The sequence below is a fragment of the Dendrobium catenatum genome, unplaced genomic scaffold (assembly GCF_001605985.2).
Source record: "Dendrobium catenatum unplaced genomic scaffold, ASM160598v2 fragScaff_scaffold_465, whole genome shotgun sequence".
Classification (NCBI taxonomy): domain Eukaryota; kingdom Viridiplantae; phylum Streptophyta; class Magnoliopsida; order Asparagales; family Orchidaceae; genus Dendrobium; species Dendrobium catenatum.
Window position 1 is genome coordinate 940,516 of NW_021318927.1, and position 27,049 is coordinate 967,564.

General features: G+C 33.8%; 3 protein-coding genes across 3 annotated transcripts in view; 2 read left to right on the forward strand and 1 right to left on the reverse strand.

Annotated features, from left to right (window-relative positions):
- Nucleotides 1-1,451: 1,451 nt before the first annotated feature.
- Nucleotides 1,452-3,612, forward strand: LOC110103221 (protein DMR6-LIKE OXYGENASE 2). The gene is made up of 3 exons (XM_028694364.1): nt 1,452-1,672; nt 2,058-2,388; nt 3,367-3,612. The coding sequence occupies exons 1-3, from the start codon at nt 1,452-1,454 to the stop codon at nt 3,610-3,612; spliced, it is 798 nt and encodes a 265-aa protein (XP_028550197.1).
- Nucleotides 3,613-13,406: 9,794 nt separating this feature from the next.
- LOC110103184 (protein DMR6-LIKE OXYGENASE 2-like) lies at nt 13,407-17,762 on the forward strand. Its single transcript, XM_020831786.2, has 4 exons — nt 13,407-13,706; nt 13,809-14,044; nt 16,024-16,351; nt 17,499-17,762. Exons 1-4 carry the CDS (start codon nt 13,437-13,439, stop codon nt 17,742-17,744), a joined length of 1,080 nt encoding a protein of 359 aa, XP_020687445.1. The 5' UTR covers nt 13,407-13,436; the 3' UTR covers nt 17,745-17,762.
- A 2,979-nt stretch (nt 17,763-20,741) lies between these two features.
- The window catches only part of LOC110103189 (chaperone protein dnaJ 1, mitochondrial), a 79,798-nt gene continuing 73,490 nt past the window's right edge, over nt 20,742-27,049 (reverse strand). Inside the window, exons 18-19 of the mRNA XM_028694365.1 lie at nt 22,407-22,496; nt 20,742-20,941 (exon numbers count right to left, since the gene is read on the reverse strand). Coding sequence (XP_028550198.1) covers nt 20,842-20,941; nt 22,407-22,496 — 190 coding nt within the window. The 3' untranslated portion in view covers nt 20,742-20,841. The remainder of the gene's footprint in view (nt 20,942-22,406; nt 22,497-27,049) is intronic.

The window sequence follows — 27,049 nt, forward strand, 5'->3', positions numbered from 1 at the left end:
TTAGCACTTTTTTTATTTCATAAAAAAAAAATCAAAAAAATTGTTTTCTATTGTATATTATTTATAATCGCTTTACAAAACATTAAGAAAACTATCTTAAACTAAAACCTCAAATAAATAACCGAGTGCAAAAGATAAATATAAGATGAATGTAGAAGCTACTATTCATAAATAATAAATTAAAAAAGTTTTTAAGTTAAAGACAATTATGAAATTGTTTGGAATGGCTATAACATTTTATAAAGTTGGATATGAAGTTATTTTTGAAAAAAAAAAAATGTAAAACTATTGCATAATCAGCTTTCTAGTACAATTTTTTTTTCAAAAACTAACAAAAAAAAAAAAAAATAGTTAAACATGTTAGTTTATGAAAAGCAAAGGAAAAAAAAAAAAAAAAAAAGGGGTCGAAATATCTCCTAAGAGTTTGATGGACGATGGTAAGCTGCTAACCCTAAAAAAAAAGAAAAAATCATCCATAGCGCTCATCAGCATCTATATTTATGATGCATAGCACTTCATATTTATGTCCTTGAGTGGAAAGAATAATCCATTTATGAAATAGGTATATTTTCATTTCTCTCTCTCTCTATATATCTCTTCTTATCAGTAACAGATCTCATCCTCATTAGTTTTCTTTCTTGATTTCATCTCTTTCTTATCATGGCCACATCTTGTAATCCCTTGATCCGTAAGTACTCCAACGTTAAAGAACTCACTGATTTAGCCTCTTTGCCTTCGCTATTTATCACTCGCAATCCGACTGCTGAAGCAGCTGAGATCATCATCAGAAAAGAGATTCCAGTCATCGACTTCTCCTTCTTAATGAGCCAGAATTCTGGCCAAAGATCAAGAACTGTTGGAGATATTGGCAAGGCATGCAAGGACTGGGGATGCTTCACAGTAAGTGATCCTGGTAGCCACACAGTCAACTCCCATAGCCAATATACATAAAATTTTGTGGCCTCGCCATATAATCTTTTTCGGGAAAAAAATTAAGTCAAACTTCAGTACAGGAAAATCGTCAATTACGTGCGGTCAAAGAATCACCGGAATTACCGGTGGTTAAACCGGCCGTGTGACCACCGGTTTTAACCGCCGGAAAGTGCCGCCGGTAATAGATGATTTTTCTGTAGTGCTCCATCGAGCTTAGCTGGGTTGGTGGGCCAGCATGGGATTCTTCATGTTCGATTTCCCTCTCATGCGGCTCGACTCCTTATGTGGTCTTGCACTTGTGGGGTTGATTGCTGGCCAGGCTCGTCAAGGGATTAGTTATGCCGCCAAGCGCATCCTCTTGGGGGTGGCTGCGAAGTTGATACTCCGGTTCCAAAAAAAAAAAAAAAATCCTAATACAAAATATTCCAATCAAATTTTTATTAGGATGAGTTTTATGTTCACAAAAATTTTATGACGTCTAAAAGAAAGCCTACTTAGTGCAGATAATTAATCATGGCATGGTAGAGAACCTGCAAACGGCCATGAAGGATGCATTTGATGAGTTTTTTGATCTAACAATAGAGGAGAAACAACATTATATGGCACAAGAGTTATTTGAGCCCATTAGATATGGAACGAGCTTTAACGAAGCTGCTGTGGATGTTCGATATTGGAGGGATTACTTAAGGATCATCGCTCATCCGGTGTTCAGCTATCCAGCCAAACCTCTCAATTTCAGGTTTTTTTTCCTTCTAATCTTCTGTTAAGTTTTTTTATTGAGGCTTTGTTGGAGGAGAAATTATTCTGTGCGGAGGCCGGACGTCCAGAGGAGAATCAGGTGCAGCCATGTCAGTGGTACTGAACAGTACCGAGCTGCGGTACCGACTGAAGGGGTGATGTGATGCATTCTGGTTGGTCTCTAGATGACGTTCGTCATCCGCACAGAATAATTTTTCTTGTTTATGTATGTAACTCTGATGCCGGCCTAGAACAGATTTGATTCAAAAGACTCATATTAATCGATGTGATGCTTCTTTTGATATATTTTTGGACGTTTGAAAAAGATAATATCAATTAACATTCTTTGGTTTATAAATAAATATTGAAAAAAAAAAAAAACACAGAAAGATATCTGAAGAATATACAAGAAACATGAGGGAGATCTCTATAGAGCTCTTAAGAGCAATAAGTGAAAGCCTTGGACTACCAGAAGCCACCATGGAGGAAGCTCTTCAATTAAAATCATGCATTCAACTTCTCATTAGCAATCTCTATCCTCCATGCCCTCAACCAGAGCTGGCTTTAGGTTTGCCACCTCATTCTGATTCCTCCATTCTCACCATAGTAATGCAAAGCAACACAAAGGCCTGCCTTCAAGTGCAGCACGGTGGCAAATGGGTTCCAGTTGAAGCCATCCCGAATTCATTCTTTGTCATCCTCGGAGATATCATGGAGGTACAATATTTCACTTGATAATTATTCATATTTCATTTATATAATTTTTTAGGTAATTTATCGATCTCCATCTATTTTTTAGTCTTTATTACAAAGATTTTTAGGCAATTGCTCCCCTAAAGATTTTAAAATATTATAATCTTTAGGCAATTGCCGCCTATCATAATTAAACACATTGTATAAAGATGTTATTGTTAGAGAACATTGAACAAAATACAAATAAAAATAATAAAGAGAATTCATTATTTTATTTATTAATTTGAATTCTAAAATATCCTTACAACCAAAATTTTGTTCTTATGGAGCTGCCCCGGAATCCTTCGCAAGGGCGCTGACCTCTTGGACCCCTGACATATCTACAAAGCGTACGACGATCAAGGATACGAAAAAATAGGGGTCGAGCCAAATTTAAGGCAACTTTAACATACATTTTATAGAAATTGAATGATTAATCATCTTTAGCAATCATTTTCTTTTTGTCTCTATTATTTGGATTCTATTGATTCATTTTTTTGTATTGAAAGGTCTAGTCAAATTCGAGGCAACACAAACACTTATAATTTTGCCACCCCTGCTGAAAATTAAGGCTAAGTCAGCCTCTGTGACTAATAATATTTCTAAATATTTTTACCTAACATTTAATTAATATAAATGTATTGCTAAGAACTTTATTGAGATATTACTCTAAATTTATGCATGCTTATAGTAGTAATATATATCAGTGAATTAACTTAATCATACCATTTATGCAATTAATCTTTTTTAGATTAAATATAATTATAACAAACATAGGAATTTTTCCTCAATGTTTTATATTTTTTCCAAAAATTAATTATAAAATATAAATTTAATTAAAAATGTCTCACTTTAATCGTAATAATTATGACAAAAATATAACTACATAAATTAATATATTATGTAATTTGTTAGTTTCTATCTCTTACCTCTGATATTTTGCCTCATGAATCCTGCAAACAGATAGCTAGCAATGGGACATATAACAGTCTGTTACATAGAGTGGTGCTTAACAACGAAAGCACAAGGATGTCAATTGTTTCAACAATTGGACCGCCATTGGAAGCTTTAGTTTCTCCCTTGCCTCAGTTGGTTGACAGTATTCGAAATAGACCAGCACTATTTCGCGAAACCACCTACAAAGAATATGTTCAACTACAGAAGCAAAACCAAGAGGAGAAATCTGTTCTGAGTCTCATAAAGCTGTGATTAATTTGTAATTTTCAAAATAAGTTGGGTGTCTTTTTAGGGTTGAATCCCGCCAAGGGGCGCTGCTCTCTTGGACCTCTGATAATTACTTATAAATTTGTCCCTCCTAAAATTAAGGCTGGATCCGCCCGTAGTGTCTTTCATCAAGTTTAATAATATAAATGTTGCTCCTTTCTATCGTGATGATAAAAATATTTTTTTATCAGTTGAGAAATAATTATTTTTTTTTTTGAAGTATTATCTCCGCATATTGTTAGTTTTAACCTACATGACTTGATGCGGATCACATTGATCTGTTAATTGGAAGCTTTAGCTAACAATCAAATCGTCTTGGATTCGAAGCTTGCGTATATGATGTGTGTGTGAGTTTGCCTTAATTGGTAGTTTTTGTTGCTCACATGATATTAGTTGTTCTCACAATTGGTGCGTTTCTTTAGTGAAATTCTTGAAGAACATTTTGCAAGTCATAATTATAGAACTTTCATAATTTTATTAAAGTTGAATAAATTTTCTTTTGACTTTTATGGGACAATTAATCGCATCTTTTCTCTTGTCGTAATAACGGTGATGATATAATACCCCGTTAAGAAAGTGAGAATAATGTTTAGGTTTTGTTTGAAATAATTTTTTTGTTGATTTTTAAAATAACTTTTTAATATAAATTTTTTTGTATTAAAAATTACTTTTATTTGAAATAATTTTTTTTTTATTTCTAAAATAACTTTTTAATATAAATATTTTTTATTAAAAATTACTTTTAAAAAATAATAAATAATAAGGAAATTGTCTATTTAGAGGTAGATGACTCTTATCCCAACTTCCAATAAATGAGGAAAGATCTTCCGATAGAACATAGCTCATTATTTCACCATTTTGCAGGAAAAAAAAGTCCCATTTTCTAATTTACTTAATTGTTTGCATGTACAAGCAATTGAGACCAGTCCTCTCGATGTTGGCGAGATTCCTGGCATTAGAGCTGCAAGCGAACCAAGCATTCGACGAGCTACTCATTGTTCGGTTCGATTAAAGCTCGTTTGTGATCGTTTTATTAACTAAACAAACAAACTTGAATAATATCTTAAATATTAGATTCTTAAATAAATAAACTTGAACACTAATGAGTTCGGCTCATTTATGTTCGCGAACAACATCATTTGAAGCTCGTGAATAAGCTCGACATTAAGCTCGATAAGAAGCTTGATACGTGTTTGATTTTGAACTAGTGAATAAGCTCGATAAAAGTAATTAATATTTGATTATAGAATAGGCAACATGTAAGCTTCATTTAAAAATATATTCATATTGATTAATGTTATTTTAATTTTACATAGACAATTGCTTTTATTATAAATGTGTTTATTCATAGATATATTCATGAATGTGTTTGTTTGATAGTTTAAAAAAATTCGTTAAATATGTCCGAGAACATGCTTGATGTAATCGTTTGTTAGGAAGCTCGATAAATCTTGTTTGTTAAGTTAATGAACATCTAAAAGTAGAGATCGTTTATAGCTCGTTCATGCTTGTTTGTTTAAAGCTCGATAAGCACTAAACGTACATAAACTGAATATGAACCGAACATGAGCACTCACTAATTTAAATGAACCAAACATGAATACAAACAATAAAGCTCGAACAAACATGAACCAAACTTGAACAAACTGATATTAAATGAACACAAACATGAACACTCACATACTCGACTCGGCTCGGTTAGTTTTCAACCCTACCTGGCATGCAGTATGACACAGTAAATGCGAGAAGAAGTAACTATTTTTTAAAGAACGTGGCTAAGCTATGGGGCTTCAAATAAATTGAGTGTTTGATGAGCTATATTTGACTTAGCTCTATAAGAGTTTGTTCATGTTCGTTCGTTTGATAAGATAAACGATGAACACTTTTAATAAATACTCGATAGCTGGGGTGGATCCCCTTCGTGGCTTCTCTGGATTTATCTTTTTATCATATTTATTTGCATTTGCATGTTTTCTGCTTCATTGTTTTCACCTTTGTTGTAACCAACAATGGTGCAGGCGACTAGGCGAGGTCGTCTATTGTCGCGGTTAAGGATTATAGTCTCGGTGATTACTCTAATTGGCTACAAAAACAACTATTAAACGATGGGAATTGGGCTAGGATTCGGAGTTGTATTCGTGATAGCAAAGTCTGCAACAGTTTAAGCGAGAAGAACCAAATGTTTTATCAATTTGTTAAGGATAACCTTACCCCCCCCCCCCCCCCCCCCCCCCCCTCGCTCTCCCCCCCCGCAGAAAAGGCTTGAATACCCTTAGGACTGCAAATGAATCGAGTGAACCGAGTATGTGAGTATTCATGTTTGTGTTCATTTAATATCAGCTTGTTCAAGTTTGGTTCATGTTTGTTCGAGCTTTATTGTTTGTGTTCATGTTTGGTTCATTTAAATTAATGAGTGCTCATGTTCGATTCATGTTCAGTTCATGTTCGTTCGTTTAGTGCTTATCAAGCTTGTTCGCGAACATATTTAAATTTTTTTTTAACTATCAAACAAATTCGTTCATGAACATATCTATGAACAAACACATTTATAATGAAAGCAATTGTCTATGTAACAACGGCAATGATTATTTATATTTATTAATTTTATAGTCAAATATTAATTATTTTTATCTAGCTTATTCACGAGTTTAAAATCGAACACGAATCAAGCTTTTATCGAGCTTCTTATCGAGCTTGTTCACGAACTTCAAATGACATTGTTCGCGAACATACATGAGCTGAACGCATTAGTGTTCAAGTTTGTTTATTTAAGAATCGAGTATTTAAAATATTGTTCAAGTTTGTTTGTTTAGCTAATTAAACGATCACAAACGAGCTTTTAATCGAACCGAACAACGAGTAGCTTGTCGAACGTTTGGTTCGCTTGCAGCCCTACCCCTTCAGTTATGTTGATCTTCAAATTGTCCTCATGTTCTTTCAATTTTACTGAATTATTTTAAATCCTTGATTTATTTTTAAATGATCGGTGTATTTTTGGTTGCAAGTTTAAGATCTTACAGCTAACAATAATTTTGTTTGATTGAGGGGACTTATGTTCTTCATTATTTGCAAGTTTAATTTGATTGAGTCTTCCTTTTTTGTTTTATTTTGTTTTCTTTTTTATCTTTTTTCTTGGAAATTGTTATGATTCCATGGTAAATTTTTTTTTTCTTATCTTTTTCTTTATTAGTTGCCTTACATATGACCAATTGTACTTTAGTCTTGTTTATTTGTGTTAAGAATATTAAGAATGTTTAACCCTTCTGATGTCAGTTTCTTGTAATTGAGAGACTAAAAATCAAGATGCTAAATCTTAAATTATTTTAGATCCTCTTATAAGATATTTGGCTGATTTTGGATTGATTCCAGCTTGAAATCTCCTTAAAATGGCCAACCAAATAAAGGATAAGACAGATGATGAACCAACTTTTGTAAATGAGCTTGAATAGCTTAGTGTTTTGTTTGTTTGTATTCACGAATATTATCGTTTAAAGCTTGTGAATAAGTTCATTAAGAAGCTCAATTAGAGCTGGTTAAGAAGCTCGATTAACAAGCTCGAATATTATTAAATTAATTTTACTAATTTAAACATTTAATAATTTAATTTTAAATTCTCGAATGCTGCCGCTCCCGCTCTGCACTCTTGATCCGACGATCTCGCTGTCCGCTCTTGCTCTTCCATCCCGATTCAGTATCAGAAAAAAAAAAAAAATTCTTTTAGTCCCACATTGTGAATGATATATTGATTTGGCTATATATAACAAAAGATATGGAGAACCCATTCTAGACTTGGGAGATGGGTCGCACATACATGCTTGTGCCGTCAAAGTGTGAGCAATTATTACGTCTGGTCACCGAATTTTGTTGATAACTTAAGACTTAACAATTAATATAATTTAATACTTCAGTTGATCTTTAATTGCAAAGGGAAAGAATCCTTAAAGGCTGTTAGTAATACCTTCTTTTTTTTTTTTGTTTCTATTTTTATATTAAATAAAAACATATTTGATGTGTAATTAAGTATTAGTTGTTTTTGTTTTTTACATTAACATATTATTATTAAGACACTTTCACTTCTACAAGACAATCATCAAGAACAAAGATGTAGATCATATAATAGATCCTCTCAATGCAGCTTATCTTAGGCTATGTTTGAGACGGCTTTCTTACTGCTTCTTAAAGCGGCTTTTTAGTATAAAAATTTTATTTTTTGTACTAGAAAGCAGCTTTATGAAGCAGGAAGAAAGCCGTCCCAAACGAAGCCTTAGTCAGCATAGGCTTGGGTTTGAGGTCTTCTTTATGCGGCATATACGTATGAATTTATAACTAAGGTTTCGTTTGTAAAAAATAATTATTACTTTTTAAAATATTTTTTTAGTACAAAAATTTCTTTAATTAGAAATTTTAGAAATTTCTGTACTAAAAAGCTGTTTCAGATAGCTGTACCAATCGCTTCGTTTGGGATGACTTTCTTATTGCTTCATGAAGGAACTTTTTAGTAAAAAATTAAAACTTTAATATTAAAAAACTATTTTAAAAGTGCTTGGAGTCCAAATATTAAATAAAAAAATACTTTCAAAAATAACATAAAAGAGTGCCTATAAGTATCAAACAAAACGTATAAAAATAAGATGCGACTATAGTTAAGAGCTCAACATGACGAAATAATATTGTAAATCACAACGAAGGCAAAATTTCTCCATTGGGCTTAATCGATGTAGCTTAATGAATTCCCTATGCGCAATTAGCGCGAAATGCAGCAGGCCTATTGATACTGTCAACCAGCTGTGGCAAAGATTGATGATATTTTTATTTAATCAATAGATTTGAATATTATATAAGTAAATATACAGATTTAAATATGTTGAGTGTCGGAACATTCGTGATAGTAGGGATTGGAGCATTTAACATCCTAGTTTTGTATAAGATTCAATACACACACATACAAGAGAGAGAGGGTACACAAATCGTAAGAGACATCAAAATTTTTAAGTGAAAATCTTAAGATGACGAAAAATCACAGGGCCTCGCCCAATTGAAAGGATTCCACTAGTGTTTGTTATTGATTAGAAATGATGCCATCTCTTGGGGGAAGGTGTTAGCATAATGTAGCAAATTTACATCATTAGAGCACACCAGATGATTGGACATGGGAGAATCCAATGGCATATTCTTAAGAGATTATTTGCCCGTTTATTTGGTTGGTAGGACCGTAGTGAGAGATGAAGGTTGGTGCGGCTGTAGTCCAACGATAGTGATCGGATGGACCATAATCAATCAGCTGACGAAGGTAGGAGGTGTGATGGATCGTAGTTAGGCGACTGAGGTTGAAGGATCTTAGTTAGACAACGGTGGTTGGATTTGGAAATGAGGTCGAAGGACTGTAGACGGGCGACGGTGGTTGGATTAAACATAATCGACGGAGACTGAAAGGATCGTAGTCGTGCAAGTGAGGTCAATGGACCATAGTCACACGACAGTGGTCTGAGGGACTGTAGTGACTCGATGGTGGTCATGGGGATCATAGTTGGCGGAAGACACGGGTAGGAAGGATCATAGTCGAGTAATAGAGATAAGAAGGATCGTAGTTAGGCGACAAAGATCTGTGAGATCATAGTCGGGTGACGAAGGTTGGTGGAACCACAGTCTAACAGTTGTGGTCGGATAGACCATAGTTGAGCGACGACATTTAAAGGTACTGTACTCAGGCAATAGTGTTCAAAGGGAACGTAGTCGGACGACAAAGGTTGTAAGGATGGTAGTTAAGTAACGAATGTTGGAGGGACAGTATATTGCTCCTTCAAAATTGGTATACAATTCTACATATTCTAACTCAACCTGATTTGAGATAATCCAATAGATTTCAACATTTAAAACTCTTATGCTTGTGTCTGAGCATATTTTGTGTGCATGTAAAAGTCTGCATGTATTCTAAAATAGGTCTCGGAAATTTTGGCAATTAATTCAATGTGTCAGTGTTGCGATTCTGTGGGCTCCTAGAAGGAGCACTGTGATGCACACGATTGGATGTCGCGATGCTCGATTTGAATTTTTTATTTAAATATCATTTTCACTAAATGAAATCCATTTCATCCCAATAGTGGCAGCAACTAGAGAGAGAGGAAGAATTCTAAAGAGAGAAAACTAGTTTTAAGCAATTCAAGTATGTTTTCACTTGTAGACCCAATTATGAAAATTGTTTGGCTCGAGATATGTTGCATTTAACATGTCTCAATTTTTAAAAATAATGAAATTTTCAAAATTTTCTGATTTAATTTATAATTCCATTATTTCTCTTCCAATGTTTATTTTAAATAACTACATACTACATATCTACTAAAACATTCAAATACTGAAAATAAACTCATCAACAAGTTTTTTTTATTTCGTCAAAATTTCTACACTACAGTATATGCCTACATGCAGAAGCTACAGAACATGAATGAATAGTAACTAGCCATAAATGTATAAAAATTAAAAGATAAATACCTATAAACTCAGATATAATAAAAAACTGCTCCATAATCTCCTTCACTTTCCTAGATTCTGAAAACTAGAAGCAAAATTACACTAAGCTACAACAGCTCAGTAGGTCATACAAACTAATTTAAATTTCCAAAAAGTTTTATTAAATATTTTGTTGAATATTTAAAATAAGTTAAGTAAAGTCAAATAAATTACTATGGTGAAATATGATAGGAGCATAACAATTATCCAATTATTTAAATAGTAATACTGAGTAGATAAATAAATTACAATACATATTATTGAGCATTTCATATCACATTTTCTAGATCCAGATAGAACCTCAAAGAATTTTGACCCCTTATGACTCACTTTTTGTGCTTATAGCACCAAAACATATAGCATACTCCTTATCTAGGATAGAACCACAAAGTATTTTGACCACTTATATCTCCCAACAATTTCCTGACACATAAAAAATTTTAGAGGATTATGACTCTTTATAACTCTTAGTAGATATAATTTAATCATATATGCACATATATCATCAATTATAACAGTTAAATAATAATTGAGCATGTGATAGAATTTTAAAGTGTTCTATAATGGTAGACAACAAAAAATCTTATTAGACAAAATGCACATTTTTAAAAATATAATCAAATTATCAGAGAATTTGTAAAATAATATTTTAAGACTTATTATACTACAACATTATGTTTAAATATTCAAATAATTTTCTATTCAATAAAGTCACACAAATTTCAAAACCCATTGTAAAATTTATGATATATATTCAAAATGTACATAATCACAATCTATATATGACATATAAAAAGTATTTATGCCATGAAAGTTTTATCGGTACAAAGTTATCCGTGTTTTTCGATAATGAAAATAGAAATTTGATCAAAAAATTAGATAAAAACTTCGTATTTATAAAAATTGAAATATTCGTAATGTGACCTACCTCGAGACAAACAAGTTTCTTAGTTGGTCCGACGGATAAAAATGACTCGAAATAGCACAAACTCGAGTTTTCCCCCTTCTCTCTCCTATCTTTTTCGTTTTTTTTCCCTCTGTTAGCCTTTTCTGACTTGGTGAAAACGAAATGAATAGGGAATCGCGAGAGTAAGTGATTTAAGATATTTTGTTTTTATTTAAAATAATTATATAATAGTATTATTATAATTAATTTTCAGTATAAAATTTATAGAAATATTTTTAGGAATTTAAAAAATTATATAAAAAAATATATTCATAAAATAGCTTATTTTATTTAATTTTTTTTGTTGAAATCGATTTGCAAAACGAACACCTGATAGTCGCAAAAAGCCCACATGTACCGACAAATACCAATTTCTTAATAAATATCCAAAAAATAGCAGTAAATAATTCATAATTTGATTTGTAGGCACTATTTAATTTAATTGATAAAAAAGTAAGGTTCAATTTGTATATATTTATGCTTTTAGAAAGAATTTGAATATATTAAATTTATGTTAAATATTTATAGAAAATGATTATAGACATGTGGTAGATAGTTATTGGATGCGCCGCAATTCGAATGTTTTGGCCTCCGCACGAATCGAACCAAAAAGCTCTCTCTCTCTCTCTCTCTCTCATCTCGCCGCATTAAATAACAATTATAGATGTCTGCTTCGTCCCTCTCGCTTTCACAGCTCCCCTCCCAAAGCCCGCATTTAAACCCTTCACCCACGAGCAACGCACAAACTCATAAACACGAAAGCAGAGAAGCCGAGCAGGCAAATCGCAAAACAGAGATGAACAAGTCATGATTTATTCCCGTACTTTCTTTTTCCACTTTACCCAGAATCAAAACACCTCAGCAGACTGAAAATCTCTCTTTGCTTAAACCCTCAAGCACATAAACCCTCATTCCCTCGGTTATCTCTCGCTGGAGTCAGAAAGGAGTCTCCTTTGGGAGCAAGGGAAGCAGATTCATAGATTCATGGATAGCAGCTACGGCGGCGGGCCTTCTTGCTCATATGCGATGCAGGAGCAGATCATCACTTGAGATGGATTTGGTGGATTAGTTGTTGGGGTTTACTGATGTGTGCTATTATAGGAGGCGGAGGAGGAGATAGCAAAGCCAGTGGCGTTGACTTGCAGCGACTTTGGCTCAAAGAGGAGAGCAACTGAAGTTCATAACTTGTCGAAAAAGTTTGTAGCTTTGTTTGCTGGTTTCCATGTTTCTGACTTGAATTGTTTAAATTTTTTATTAGAGCTTTAAGGGCTCATTTGGTTGGTTATAAAATACAAAGAAAGCTTTAAAAACTCAGATTTTTTTATTTCAGTCATTTTGAGAGAAAAATTGAAATCCTCACTTTTGAGGAATTAAAATAAAATACATAATATTTTAAAAATTGATTTCTAACTTGAAGAAATCATAAATCTTATATTTAAAATTGTAAATTATAAGTTGTTTACTCTCTTATATTTAATATTATACATTTGTGAATAATAATTGAAAAAAAAATTAGAACTCTTTATGCCGTCCTTAAACTAAAATGAAAAAAGTTGAAAAAAAAATTTAATAAAATAATTTAGGCCTCTAAATAAATTTTCTGGCTCCGCCTTCTAATCTACAAGACTAAAAATTAGTATTCAGCCATACTTCATGCACAATAAATAGTTATCTATAAATATTCAAGTTTAATGAATGGATAAGCTGAAAATATACCTCGAGGAGATCTTGTTCACAAGAATTTCAGTTGCTGCTAATTTAAAATATATAAAAATATAAAGATTGTGCTAAAAATACTGAAAATTACTTGTATTTATTTGAAATGTATGCAATACAAATTCTTCAGATATAATATTAATTTCAAAATAAATTCAATAATTTCAAAGTACATCCTATTAAAATTTTAGAAATATCTTGATACAATTTTTTTAATTCAAAAATATCACTCATTAGCATCTCCCTTTCTCATTTGGTTTTAAATTCAATAATTTAAATAATTTTAATATGATTTAGAGATTAAAGTGTCTTATAAATAAAAAATAAATTTTATATATTAAATATGTAAATAAATAAATAATTATGTATCATTTTTATGAATAATAATCATTGACATGCTCACTCTGTGTGTGTCGTGCTTGCTGAGAGATTATTAAGTGTGGAGTGTGAACGAGAGAACCATCCACACAAGTATTGGTTACCTAGCGGTACCCACACTCGATAACGCTGGATACCGTTGGGTATTGCTAGGTACTCGATACTTGTGCGAACAGTGCGCGCTCTGCATCTAATAATTTTTAGTGGTCGCTACACTAGCTTATTATTGGCTTATTGCACACCGAGCTCAGAGCCCATTGCCATGTCATCCCCTGCAATGATCTATACTCCACTTCCATATTCCACAGCCAAAGAACTTTCCGACTCCGGCGTCGCCACCGCGGCTTTCCCCTTCAATTACATCGCCTGCAAACCCACCGCCGCCGCAGCCGAGGACGATGACAACGAGGCCGCGGACGAGGCACAGATCCCAACCATCGATTTCTCCTTGCTTTCGGGCAGGAACCCAGATAATCGTGCACAGATTGTCCGTGAGCTTGGCCGTGCTTGCGAGGAGTGGGGATTCTTCACTGTAAGTCGAACCATTATGCAAATAGCAACTATGAAGGAATGGATAGCGTTTGAGATGCCATGTGGCTCTTATTAAGCTAATTTTTGTTCTTGATCGATCTAGGTTTCGAACCACGGCGTGCCAGTGGAGCTGCAAAAGGCGATGATGGACGCGTGTGCAGGGTTCTTTGATCTGACAGCGGAGGAGAAGCAGGATTATATGGGGCGGCACGTGCTGGATCCGATCCGGTTTGGGACGAGCTTCAATTCAAAGGTGGATGATGTGCAGTACTGGAGAGATTTTCTTAAGGTTTTCCAGCATCCGGTTTTCCATTACCCTACGAAGCCTACCATTTTCAGGTACATTTGCAATTTTTTATCGATTGCCTTCTGATTTTGGTGCATCTAAGTGGGTTTTTTTCACGCCAAAGTCGCCAAGATGGAAGCTATTAGGTGGAAGCTATTACAGCGTAAGCATCTTGGCAATAATTTTAAGACCTTTACCAATCGCATATTTACCCACCGGATTAGTTGGAACCACAATTTGTTTTTTTTTTTTTTATTACATTCGGGCATTTAGTGGTTATATGATGGAGAAATTATTGTGTGGGCAATCCGAACATAGAGAAAGGTAAGAATGCTGCGTATTTACTGTTTATTTTACTGCGTATTTTTTTATACATAATTGTATTTTACGTATTTATCGTGTATTTAGCAGAGCCCTGCATTTGGTACCCATACATGTACCCACCCATGTATGGGTATGGGTGGGTATGGATACGCCCATGACCTTGTGGGTGGGTATGAGTGGGTACTCAAAATCGGGGGATAAATTAATATGCATTGCTAATCACCGTATATCTTATATTACTTCAATCCTCACTACGTAGTATGTAGCACTTAACCACGCTGCGACTACGATAAATTCTGATATGCAGCTTGAAAGTTCGCAATCAGAGCAAATGACAACAAGCTTCAAGGCCATCAGTCCATGGTAGACTGCTTTCAAAAAACATGAAAAGTGAGTGGGTATAGATGGGTACGACATCCCAAAAGTTATCATGGGTGGGCATGAGTGGGCGAAGCCCGTCCGAATAAAGCATGGGTACCCTACTAAGACCCCATGTAGGGCTTTGGTATTTAGTGAGTATTATTTATTTGCTGCTTATTTGTCACGAAAAATTATGTATCAAAAAATATGCAGTAAAATAAACAGTAAATATGCATTATCTGAACCTTACTCTACGTTCGGATTGCGTACACAATAATTTCTCTATATGATTAGCTGGACACGATTAGGTTTTGTCCCAAATAAAATACTGTTTGAAATCATACCAAACCAAAGCTTTGAATCTCAAATCTAAATCTAACTATCTAAAAGGAGAAACTATTTTGTGCGGAATCCGAACATAACTCTACGTCCTGACTCCAATCCATACATGTTATAGCGACGGAAAAGTGTGGGTGACCATATGCTACAATAGTTTCAATCTTCCAACTGAAATGTATACTATTATTTTAAAATATTTATTCTGTTTAAATGAATCCACTTTACCAATTTGCTCAACTGTCTACACTGCACTGCTATGAAATCCTGATCTATTCAATAGTTGCTTGCTGCCCATAAAGCAATTAAATTTATGGGCAATTAAGGTATGAAACGCCATTTTTTTTCTAAGAAATTAATGGCTTAGTTTTATTTCAGTTTATGCATGCCAATCAGTTTGGTTTAGTTTATTGCAGGTTGACAAAAGCTCAAATTTGAATCCAAACGATATAATCATTTGTGCAGTTTGTCAAACTTGATCAAAATCACCCTAAATCGAACTTAGTTGTTTGTAATGGTTTGATTCAATTTTTCATTTTAGTTTTTGTGTCCACCCCTAGTGTTCGGATGCCTAGCCCAAATTTGGCCTATTGAATAAATTTTGGGCAGTCGATAATGTAAAAGGTTTGGGTAGGTGTGGCTCATGTAGACTCAAACCCAAGCTCGACCCAAGCCAAAATTTTTGTTTCCATGGGTTCATCTGATACGGAGCAAAGCCTAGTACTCTTCTCATCCAGGCTCATCTCTTCCCTTTGCTTTGTGGTAAGCTTTTTTTTTTTTACCTTATTGATCATAGCTAACTATAATGCACATTATTATTATATAATTGACTATAACATTCATTAACATACCTGTATCTTGTTATTTTTTTATTATGATCTAAGGCCTAAATTTTCAAATTTTTTATCTGATCTCATTTGTTCTCATAAACTTCACTCCAAATCAGATATTGCTTAACTTTTCATCTTTCTTCCCATGCATTTCAACAAAATAAAAAAAAAATCAACACCAGAGAGGTATTGGAGGGCTATTCTAGACATATAAGACAGCTCGGTAAAGATCTTCTTAACGCAATATGGGAAAGCCTTGGGCTAGAGGAGAATGATATGCAGGAGGCCTTAAGCCTTAAGTCTTGCTTTCAAATTCTAGTGGCAAACTTTTACCCTCCATGCCCAAAGCCAGAGCTCGCATTGGGCTTGCCTGCTCACTCGGACCACGGCCTTGTCACAGTTCTCATGCAAAACGGGACAGATGGGCTTCAAGTGATGCACAATGGAAAATGGTTAGGCGTGAAGCCCCTCCCCAACTCTTTCCTTGTCAACATCGGTGATCATATGGAGGTATGCATGTCCAATTAACGATATTGGAACTATCTTTTTTATGTTACATTGTTTCCTAACTTCTCAATTGCTTCCATTGCTCGTCATTAGAAGTTTTGAAATCATCTAGCTAGCCATCACAAATAAGGTTAAAAAAAAAAAACAAATTATAGGTCACAATTTTGATATCTATAATAATCTTTAAAAGGGCTACTCAATGCTTGAAGCTAGCTCCAACAGTATTTTTTTTTTGGGGGGGATTTACATAAATATCACTTTATTTCATGCTATTTACATATCTAACACTCAAAATTTTAATATTACATTCTTAGCACTCATAAAAATTTTTAATATCAAATATATAACTCATATATTTCATTCTTACCACCCTTACCATCACATAAACTTTAATATTTCATTTCATACACCCATATTTGTTCTATGAGTAGTACTGTAGTAGCATTGTAATATCAAAATTTTAGGTGTTAAATATATAAATAGTAAAAAATAAAGTGGTATGTATGTAAACCCCCCTTTATATTTTTAAGCTAGCTCCAACAGTATGTTCCTTGAGAAGGGATTGATGTTAACAGCCTTATATTTGTATTTCAAAAGAAATTGTTTCTATTATTTGTACTCTCTATTCTCTATCTCACAATTGAAGCAACCTGACCTAACTTTCTAATCTGATGTACCTAATCTCCATAGTCCATGCTTTCCACACTGCTTGCTTTCTTCACGCTGCTTGGCTTTATATAAAATCGTCAGCTTAACAAATTAGCAAATTTAGATTTGAACTCGAAGATTTTAAGAGAAAAATCAACTAAGCTGCTTTACAACAACAACAACAACAATAAGCTTTTGTCCCACTATGTGGGGTCGGCTACAAGAATCCTTTTTTGCAATTGTGTCTTGTTAAAAGTCAAATTCTCATTTAAATTTAATAAAGAAAGATCATTTCTAATATTTTCTAACCAAGTCTTTTTAGGTTTACCTCTACCTTTTTTAACATAAGTCAAATCTAATACATCAACTTTCCTAATCGGGTCATCAGAAGGCCTCCGTAAGTTACTGTAAATTTGATTAAATTTTCAATTATGACCTACTTTATAGCGAATCAAACAATCTCTTATCATTTTTTTTTCTTCTCTTCATTGTTGTTGTGCAGATAGTCACCAATGGAAGGTATAAGAGCGTGTTGCATAGGGCAAAGGTAAACAACAAAAGCACTAGAATTTCAGTGGTGACTGTGATTGGGCCTTCGCTGGATGCTGTTGTTGTTCCTGCGCCAATTTTGGTTGAAAGTCAGAAACATCCTGCTGCGTTTCGTGGCATCAAATATAGAGATTTCATGGAGCATCAACAAAGCAACAAGTTAACGGGTAAGTCTGTTCTTGATCTCCTTCGCTTGTAAGAGCACAGATGCTTAAGGTGCAGAGAATGGAAGTAATATATTTGAGTTAGAGAATAATCTTTCTATAATGTATGAATAAGACTTGCGTGCTACTTGCGCATTTATTAAAATTAAGGTTTCGTTTGGGACAGTTTTCTTATTGCTTTCTAGAACAAAATCTTTTAATTTAAAAAATTGCTTTAAAAAGCAGTAAGAAAGCCGTCTCAAACAAAACCTAAGTAAAAAACTTTGTTATGGTGCACTAACGCGATCTTTGCAACTTTTAAGGCTTGTTTCTACCAATTTAAAGGTGTAATATGTAATTGTCTGTTGTTATAAGTGAGAGCCTGATAAAACAGCTTATCTTGAATTTATGTCTAGAATATTCTAGAAATTCAAAATTATTACTGAGTGTTTCTCACATGGCATAATCTTTTGCATAGCAAGGTAATTAGCAATGGTGCCAAAAGTGTTTTTTTTTTTTTTCCTTTTTTCAGGACAAATATATTAATCCTTGAAGGATTGTAAATATAATTTCAAGTTGTTATATTCATGTTTCAATTGATTAAGTTCTTCAGTCATGAAAACAAAACTTTGTTTTCTCTTAATTGAAAATTTTGATCATTTCTTCTAATTTTTTCTCAGGATTGCTCTCTAGTCTACATGGTTTAAAGAATGGGAAAGTTCTTTAGGAAAGGTCTAGTGTACTATTAATAATAATTATATGAGAAAAGTACAAAGTTTCATAATTAAAAACAATTTGATGTGCCCTTATAGAAATGTAAAAAATCATATATGCTCATAAACTCCCCTTAATTTTAATATAACTTACATCATTATGGCTTAACTATTATTTGAATCTTGAGCCTATCATTGATTCGATGTTCAGTTCAATTCTAAAAATCTTACTCTTAGCATAACTTGTATACATCTATAGGTGTCAATATTGGACCCGACCCGAAAACCCGACCTGAATTCGACCCAAAAATTTTGGGGTTGGGTTGACCCGAACTCGAAGCGGGTCGGGGTTGGGTCCAGAAAATCGACTAGTTTGCAAAAATGGGTCGAGTTCAGGTTAACCCGGAAGCCCGAGAATAACTCGAAATGACTCTAAAAAGCCCATGCCCTTGTTTCCTGCACCAGCTACTGCCTACCCGCCTATCCCAGATGCCCGATTTGCACGCATAGCCCACGTGGCCTCATGCGTCAAGCCGAAGCCGTTGCCCGCGTGACGCACGTCGCATTGCTGCATCACATGTTGCGCCATCGCCTGCGGCTGCATCGAGCTGGCTGTTGCCTCGCTGCAGCTACCAAACGCCGCTGCTGGCTGCCATCTATTGTTGCCGAACGCCGCTGCCGCTACCTGCTGAAGCTGCCGAAGGCCCCACTTGTCCAGCTGCCGACTACCGTTGTCGAAGCGGGTCTGGTCGGGTTTGGATCCGGAAAATACACCCGTATGCAAAAACGGGTTGGGTTCGGGACCCGAACAATGTCAGATCAGTTCCGGGTTCGACATAAACCCAAACCCAAATCGTAACCCGAAATTCACTCCCCTATATACATCCATATGCATTCCAATCCAATCTTGAATCAAACTCAATGCAGCTCTATCCAAGTTCCAATTTAAAGAAGCCTTTGATTATCAACCAACTCAGGGATGTAATAGAATGTAAATAAATTAACCACAATATATTGAGGAATGATCCCTCATAAATGTTGAGTTAATGTTTAATAGTCAGTTAAATCTTTTAAATTGAAACTATACTTTAATGTAGATTTAAACAATTTCTTTACTGTGAGAAAATAAATATAAAATATTTTAAATATACATATTTAAGAATTTTGATGTTTAATTTGTCCAAAAAAGAACGTGAAATAAAAAAAAAATGGGAAATTTTCAAATTACTCAATTATTTAGGTTCAAAATGACTATTTTTGGACAAATTTAAAACACCCTAAATTAGCTCCGCTTTAACCGCCATCAACCACCATGAACATCATTATTTTGATATTTTTTTATTTTATATAATAATATTATTATTTATTATTTATTATTTATTAAAACAAAAACATAATTAAATTATGATTTCTATTTCCCAAAAAATTATGACCTTTATTCTTTTTAATCACCTTTTTATAGCTCTATTTTTTCTATAAAAATAAATTACATTAGTATAATATAATCAAAATTTATTATTATTCATTAATAATTTTTTAATTTAAAATAAATAAATATAAGTATCGATGCTCAGTACCGAGTGATATGGCATATTTTAGTTAATCTCCAGACCCCATCCGGTGTTCGCACATAATAATTTCTCTAAAATTTGAGGCTTCATTTGGTACTACTTTTTTATTGCTTTATGAAACAATTTTTTAATATTAAATTTTCAAATTCAAAAAAAAAAATAATAATAATAATAATAAATTTCAAAAAACAATAAAAAAACTGTCCCAACGTTTTTATTATGATTATTTTACATTGGCATAAAACTCTCAGACTTTGATGAGTAAATAAATAAAAAATATAATGAAATTTTATTTTTCATTGTCCGTAAGAAGCTTACCTTACAAGTGCAAAATGCAAAATGCTCTGCATACAATATTATGCGGATACAGAAGATGAAAATTTTATTGGTATATCTATATTAACCCTTCATCTTGTACTATGCTTTCTTTTGCCATACCATAAAGAATCATCGACACAGCTCATCTTGGCCTATTGATTGAGAGCTTAGGCTTCCAACTAAGAGGTCTATGATTCGAGTCTTTGTGTATGCGTTGTGTGTGTGAGTTTGCCTTAAATGGCCTAAATGTCCCAAAAAAAAATAAATAAATAAATAAAGAATCATCGGTCTCTGAATTATTCACCGAAGATGGCGGAGTCAACAGAGGAAATCAGACTCGGCTCAAGACACTTTGCAGCTGATTTTTGTGCTGGATTAAGATTTCGTTTGGGACTGCTTTCTTATTGCTTCTTAAAGCAATTTTTTAGTTCAAAATTTTTAATTTTTATATTAAAAAAATATTTTAAGAAGTAATAAGAAAGCTGTCCCAAACAAAGTCTAAGCTTAAAAGCTTCCATGCTGCAGATTCTTCCATCCTACAGATGAGATCTTTAGCTCGCACTTCTGCTCAGCAACAATTGGAGCAACAAGAGAAACGCAAATCCAAGCAGGAACTGATGTCCATTTAAATAATCAACGAATTGCCGCCACCTGAAATTTCAACCAGTAGACAGCTTCTGAAAAAGCCTGTTGTTCATTTGGAAAATCTCCATTATAAATCAAAGAGAGTAAAAATTTTATAAAGCTTGGCTATTGCATCATGCCATAAGCAAAAGGTATGATCGAATTGCAAAGCAATGGTCTAAACTCAAGAGAAAGCATTCAGACATGTTCACGCTGATTGAAAGGAGTATTATAACTGATTTAGCGGTTGTTACCATAATTTAAGAGATAGAAAGTGTTGTTGTGGAGGAATCACCAAAATATGTTGAGATCACACAATGTTGTTAATAAAGACAATTTTTAGAATGTCTGATTATCCCGGCTTGGTTGATAAATTAATCTATCTTACTATGCCATGATCTGAAATCCGCTTTGTTGTAAGAGCTGAGTCAACCACATGGAAACTCAAAAAGAATAAAACATTTAAAAGATATTGTCCTTCAATATATCAAAAAGTTACAAGGGGTAGGAATATAGAACATTAAACATGGGCACCTTAATATGGAAGCATTTTCTTATGTTGAATATGGTAAATCAGTTGGTAGAAAATTCACATTTGGGTCATGCATATTTGTGAGATATAATTTGTCCACTTGAAATAGTTAAAAATAAACAAATATTAGCCAAATCAAACACTGAGGCAGAATATAGAGTCATGACACACTCTTCATGCAAAATGATATGAGCTAAAACCCTCGGAGATTTTGGTTTTCTAATTGGACAATTTCTGGTCATAAATTGTGAGAATTGTGCTGACATCTGCATTGCCAATAATCCTATGTATTATGAAAGAATCAAATATACTGTTTTTTGTTACTGTATTCGGGATGCTGTGTTGTCAAAAGAAGATCGTTAATCTTTATGTTTCCAGCTAAGAACATCTCAAAAAAATATTTACCAAAGCTTTGTATCCACCTCAAATTTTCAAACTATGTAATAAGCTAAGCTTGTTGATATATATGCTCTAAGTACTGTTAGCAATGCCATATAATTTAGGAAAGTTTCTTATCTATAATTAGTGGGCTATTTTTATTTTGTTGTAACTTAAAATATTATGTTCAGTTGCTCTGTTATGAATAAGGAGACCCTCCTACAAGCACATTTTTTTCTTCAACAATGGCTAAAAACCAAAAAATTCTCAATTATAGTAAGAATACATCAAAAATCATTATTAAGTTAATACATTTTTGCAGATTACTTATCAGTATACTTGTATAAGATGTTAAATTGAGATACCTTAGGGCATGCTTTTAAAAAACAGGTTTAGAATGACAAAAAGATAGGTCTATAAACCCTATTGGACCCGTGAAACAAGTGTAATTTTAATGACAAGTCATAAACAAGATTGATAACTTGAAGAAAAAAAAAGCCATATCTTAGAAAAATAACTATATAAATTACAGCTTTCTAAGCAATTTACACTTAAAAATCAAAATTCTATTACTTAACTTACCACTTTCCATTGGTAAATTCATAATTTTCTTGATTTGCTTCCTCCGTAGCAAATTCCTCCAGTAATTCTCTTTGGCGATCATTTACTGATCTGAAAGAAATATACAGTAAAACAGTTTAAGTTACAAGTAGACAAGGAATGTAATAATGTAATTCTGGACTAAAATCTATGGGTTTATCTGAGGAAAACCCATGATATACGAAAATATCTTGGGAAATATATATTTCGATAAGGAAAAAAAAAATTTCAACAGTATTTCCGGGTGACCAGAAACCATTAGTTTCATTAGATTTATGCTGATTGTTCATTTAGTGATAGTTTTACTTTAGCAAACCATTTTCCCAACTACTAAATACATGGTAATTTTGTCTTCAACCTTTTTCTTCCCTGAATTTTTCCCTGGACCATTAACAGAAATGCTAGCTCCCGAGCCATGGTTCTTTCCCTTTTCCACTAAGAAAGAACACGATATCTCAACCTACTTTAATACCCAATCCTTAATAGTTTTTCTCACCATGCTTATCTCAAATGTTTCTCTGTTAGTTCTTTCTTTCAAATTTATCCAATTTATCTAAGTTCTTAGTTTCCCTGTCAAATCGAAATTACTTAAACATAACATGCGTGACTTCAGATTCTAACATCACGAGTTTATCAAAGTAAATTTTCCACCAAGATAACAACTATTATTTTTTTATGATGCTAAGCACCTTCTATGCAAAACCGAAAAGCATGTTGCTGCTGCTAAGCACCTTCTATCTAAAGCTTTTTATTTTCCTAATAGTTGGGTTTTACTTCACATATAAGTTGACTTTCTCCACAAATAAAAGAAACCATCTGCAAGCTAGCAGCAATATGCATTCTTGTTACTATGAAGCTTTCTTATGCTGATCATAACTCCATCAATCACATCCATTATGACTTCAAGTGTAACTACTGAATATTGATTCACTGTTGACGTTTCTCTCTGGAATTGGAAACAAACATTTCATTACCTTTCATGCATGCAGCTATTTAATGTACAGAACACACGGGGGCAAAAATTTGGCTTGCAGGCAGGTTTCCCAGTGGAGGAAATCTTGGCTTGCTACAGCTGGCAGGAAACCATGTTTAACAGGACAGCTGCACATTAACTGAGCAGTTCTGGAGAAGGCCCGGAGGTCGCCAAGTTAGTGTCTTCAAAGCTGGACAACACCTAGATTTCTTACTTGGCTGCTTTGGGCGTTGCAGATTTGCAAGAAAGCACTTGTTGTTATGTCTATTGTTTCGCTCATAGGGATTTTATCATCTTGTTGATGCATTTTTGTGTCGATTCATTGACAATCGAGCTGATTTGAGCCCAAATGGGTTTTATCAAGCTCAATCAATTCCATTGAGCTCGAAAAATTCGATCTATCTCGATCAGTTTGATCGAGCCTCATTAAAATCTAATCGGACCCAAATTAAGCCCAATTGAACCCAAATCAACTCAAATCAAACCCGTATTGAACTCAATCAAGCCTAATTGATTCAATTTAAACCCAAACCAATTTTCCAAATCAAGAAACCAAATCGACAATTAAGATTTTCTTAAATTGATCGCTACTTCCATTCCATCGTTTTCCTGGATTTCCTGTGACTTAGTGTGGCTCGAGGGAGGGGAAATCGCAGGTAATCAAGTCAAGTCAGCTACTTTGTTCCGGGCATATGAAATCGAGCGAGAGAAGAGAGCTGGGGGTTTCATTCTAGCGTGTGTCCATAAAAAGACAGGGAGCTGGGAGATTTTGGTTGAGGGCCTTTCGTGCGCGCTGCCTGGGACCGAATAAGCAACATATAAAACCGACTGGGGACCCTCCTGCATGCTGAGAGCATGCATGCCTAGAGTCAAAGCCGAGCGAAAAAGGCGAAGAAGCTTCTTCATGCATGCAGTACAAAGAGGACCAAGCTTGTGCGAGCGATCCTTAGAGCCCGGTAGCTTCTCATGTGCGACTGAGAGCAAAGTCAAGGACAACATGCCCCTATTTCATGTGTGACTTTGTAAACCGAGCATGCAGGCCCTCGTTCTCGTCTCTCTCTTGCGTGCAACCCCTCCAAACTGAGAGATCTAGAGGCTATCTTGCATGACTCGGAGCTGAGAAGGGCTCAGTTGGCTTCTTTCTTTGGCCTAGGAGAAAACGAGGCTGCTGGAGTTCATTTTTCCGTGCATTTCAGCCAAACCGAGAACTAAAGGAAAGGGGTTGATGTTGTTTTGCCTTTTTAGTTGTCCTTTTCTCCCAAACTAAGAGCTAGTTGGGAGTTGTTCTCGTTTTAGTTAAAAAGGAAATTGAGAGCCCAAGTAGCAGCAAATGACTTTGTTTTCCTCATCAGCGAAGCGACCACAAAGGTAATATCCGAAGCAACCTGGACAACAACTTAATCGTCGATTTCATCACCTTTAACTCTTCAAAAATATAGGAATCAGGTACCATGCTTGCTAAGGTGATGCCATTCTTACTACCTATTACATAATAAATCATCCTCCTCCTAATGTACTTCAATTCAAAACTCCAATTGACATATTTTTGGAATGCTTTCCAAACACATACTATTTCAAGTCTTCCCTTAAGGGTTTTGTTTAGGGCTGCAAACGAACTGAGCCGAGCCGAGTATGTGAGTGTTCATGTTTGTGTTCATTTAATATCAGCTTGTTCAAGTTTGGTTCATGTTTGTTTGAACTTTATTGTTTGTGTTCATGTTTGGTTCATTTAAATTAATGAGTGTTCATGTTCGGTTCATGTTCAGTTCATGTCCGTTCATTTAGTGCTTATCGAGCTTGTTCGCGAACATATTTAACGAATTTTTTTTAACTATCAAATAAACACGTTCATGAACATATCTATGAACAAACGCATTTATAATAAAAGCAATTGTCTATGTAACAAAGACAATGATTATTTATATTTATTAATTCTATAGTCAAATATTAATTATTTTTATCGAGCTTATTCACGAGTTCAAAACCAAACACAAATCGAGCTTCTTATCGAGCTTAATGTCAAGCTTGTTCACGAACTTCAAATGATGTTGTTCGCGAACATAAATGAGTCGAACGCATTAGTGTTCAAGTTTGTTTATTTAAGATCGAGTATTTAAAATATTGTTCAAGTTTGTTCGTTTAGTTAATTAAACGATCACAAAAGAGCTTTAATCGAACTGAACGAGTAGCTCGTCGAACGTTTGGTTCGCTTGCAGCCCTAGTTTTGTTTGTAGTGCCTTCATCCGTAATCATAAACTTAATAGAAATAATCATATTTCTGAAGCCTTAAAACATATCTTTCTTGGGTATGGAGCAAACAACAAAGGACAGTAGGATACCCATACTATTTTCCTTTAAAAAAGAAAACATTTGTATCCATTAATGCCACCTTTAAGAATAACCATTTTTACAAAAAAAATTCCTTTAAGTGGGAGATAGAAGAAAACTTTTTTTTTTTTGAAACTCTCCAACCAACTAATACCACCAACCAAAACTTACAGGATCAAGCATTCGAAAGCATTTCTTCCTATAGTGAAACTTTGATTGGCCTATATATTAAAAATGCATTCTTGAATGATGAGCTAAATAAAGAATTCTACAGGTACCGTCCTCCAATGATCAATGACCATGGGAAGACGAGCTTAATTTGAAAATAAAAATATAATCTATTTATGGACTCAAACAATCTCCTCAAGACTAATTTGAAAGATCTATATAAGCTGTAAGTCAACAGGGGTTCAAACAAGTTCACTCTGACCATACCTTGTTATATAAATATAATATGTCTACCATATTAATTATATATGTTGATGGCATTACAAAAGATCATGATTTGGAGATGAGTCTATAGAAGAAACAAGCATGAGAATTTGAAATTAAAGACCTTTGCAACTCTGTTCGTTGAAATGAAAATATTTATGAACAAATCTAGCATCGCTATTTCTGAAAGAGAGTAATTCCAATATCTCTTAAAAGAAACTAATTTAATTAACTGAAACCAAACCAATCATTACTCATATAGATTCTAAATATTAAATTTGAGTGATATTAGCACTAGTTCTCATATGGATAAAGGAAATATCAAAAGTTGGAGAATGAAATCACATATTTAACTCAATGCAGACCTGACATAATCTTTATTATCAGTTTATTAAGTTAGTTCATGCATGCACTTTATAAATAACACATAAATGCTATCACTGGTATTTTCAAATACCAAGACGAAAGCCTTGAAAGGAGATTTTTTTTAAAAGAAAGGAGACTATTAAAATTATAGAGGCGTATATTAAAGCTAATTGTGATAGGTCTATAATAGACAGAAAAAAAATATTTTTGAACATTGCACATATGTGTGAGGTAATCATATAATACAGAAAAGCAAAAAAATATATAGAGAGAGACAAAGAGTAGTGCAAAAGTAGAACTCAGATTATTAGCAAGATGAATCTGACAATAAGATGGCCTAAACTTCTAGAAAAACTTAGGTAACTATCTAAACTCCAATAAAACAGTGGCAATAAGCCTACTATCAATATACTTACAATCATGTCCATGACGATCCGACTAAAAATGGAACGATCGGACTAAAAATGGAAAAGATGGATCGTCACTCATTTCTCCCTTGAGTTGGCAAGAAATGTTCCATTACCTT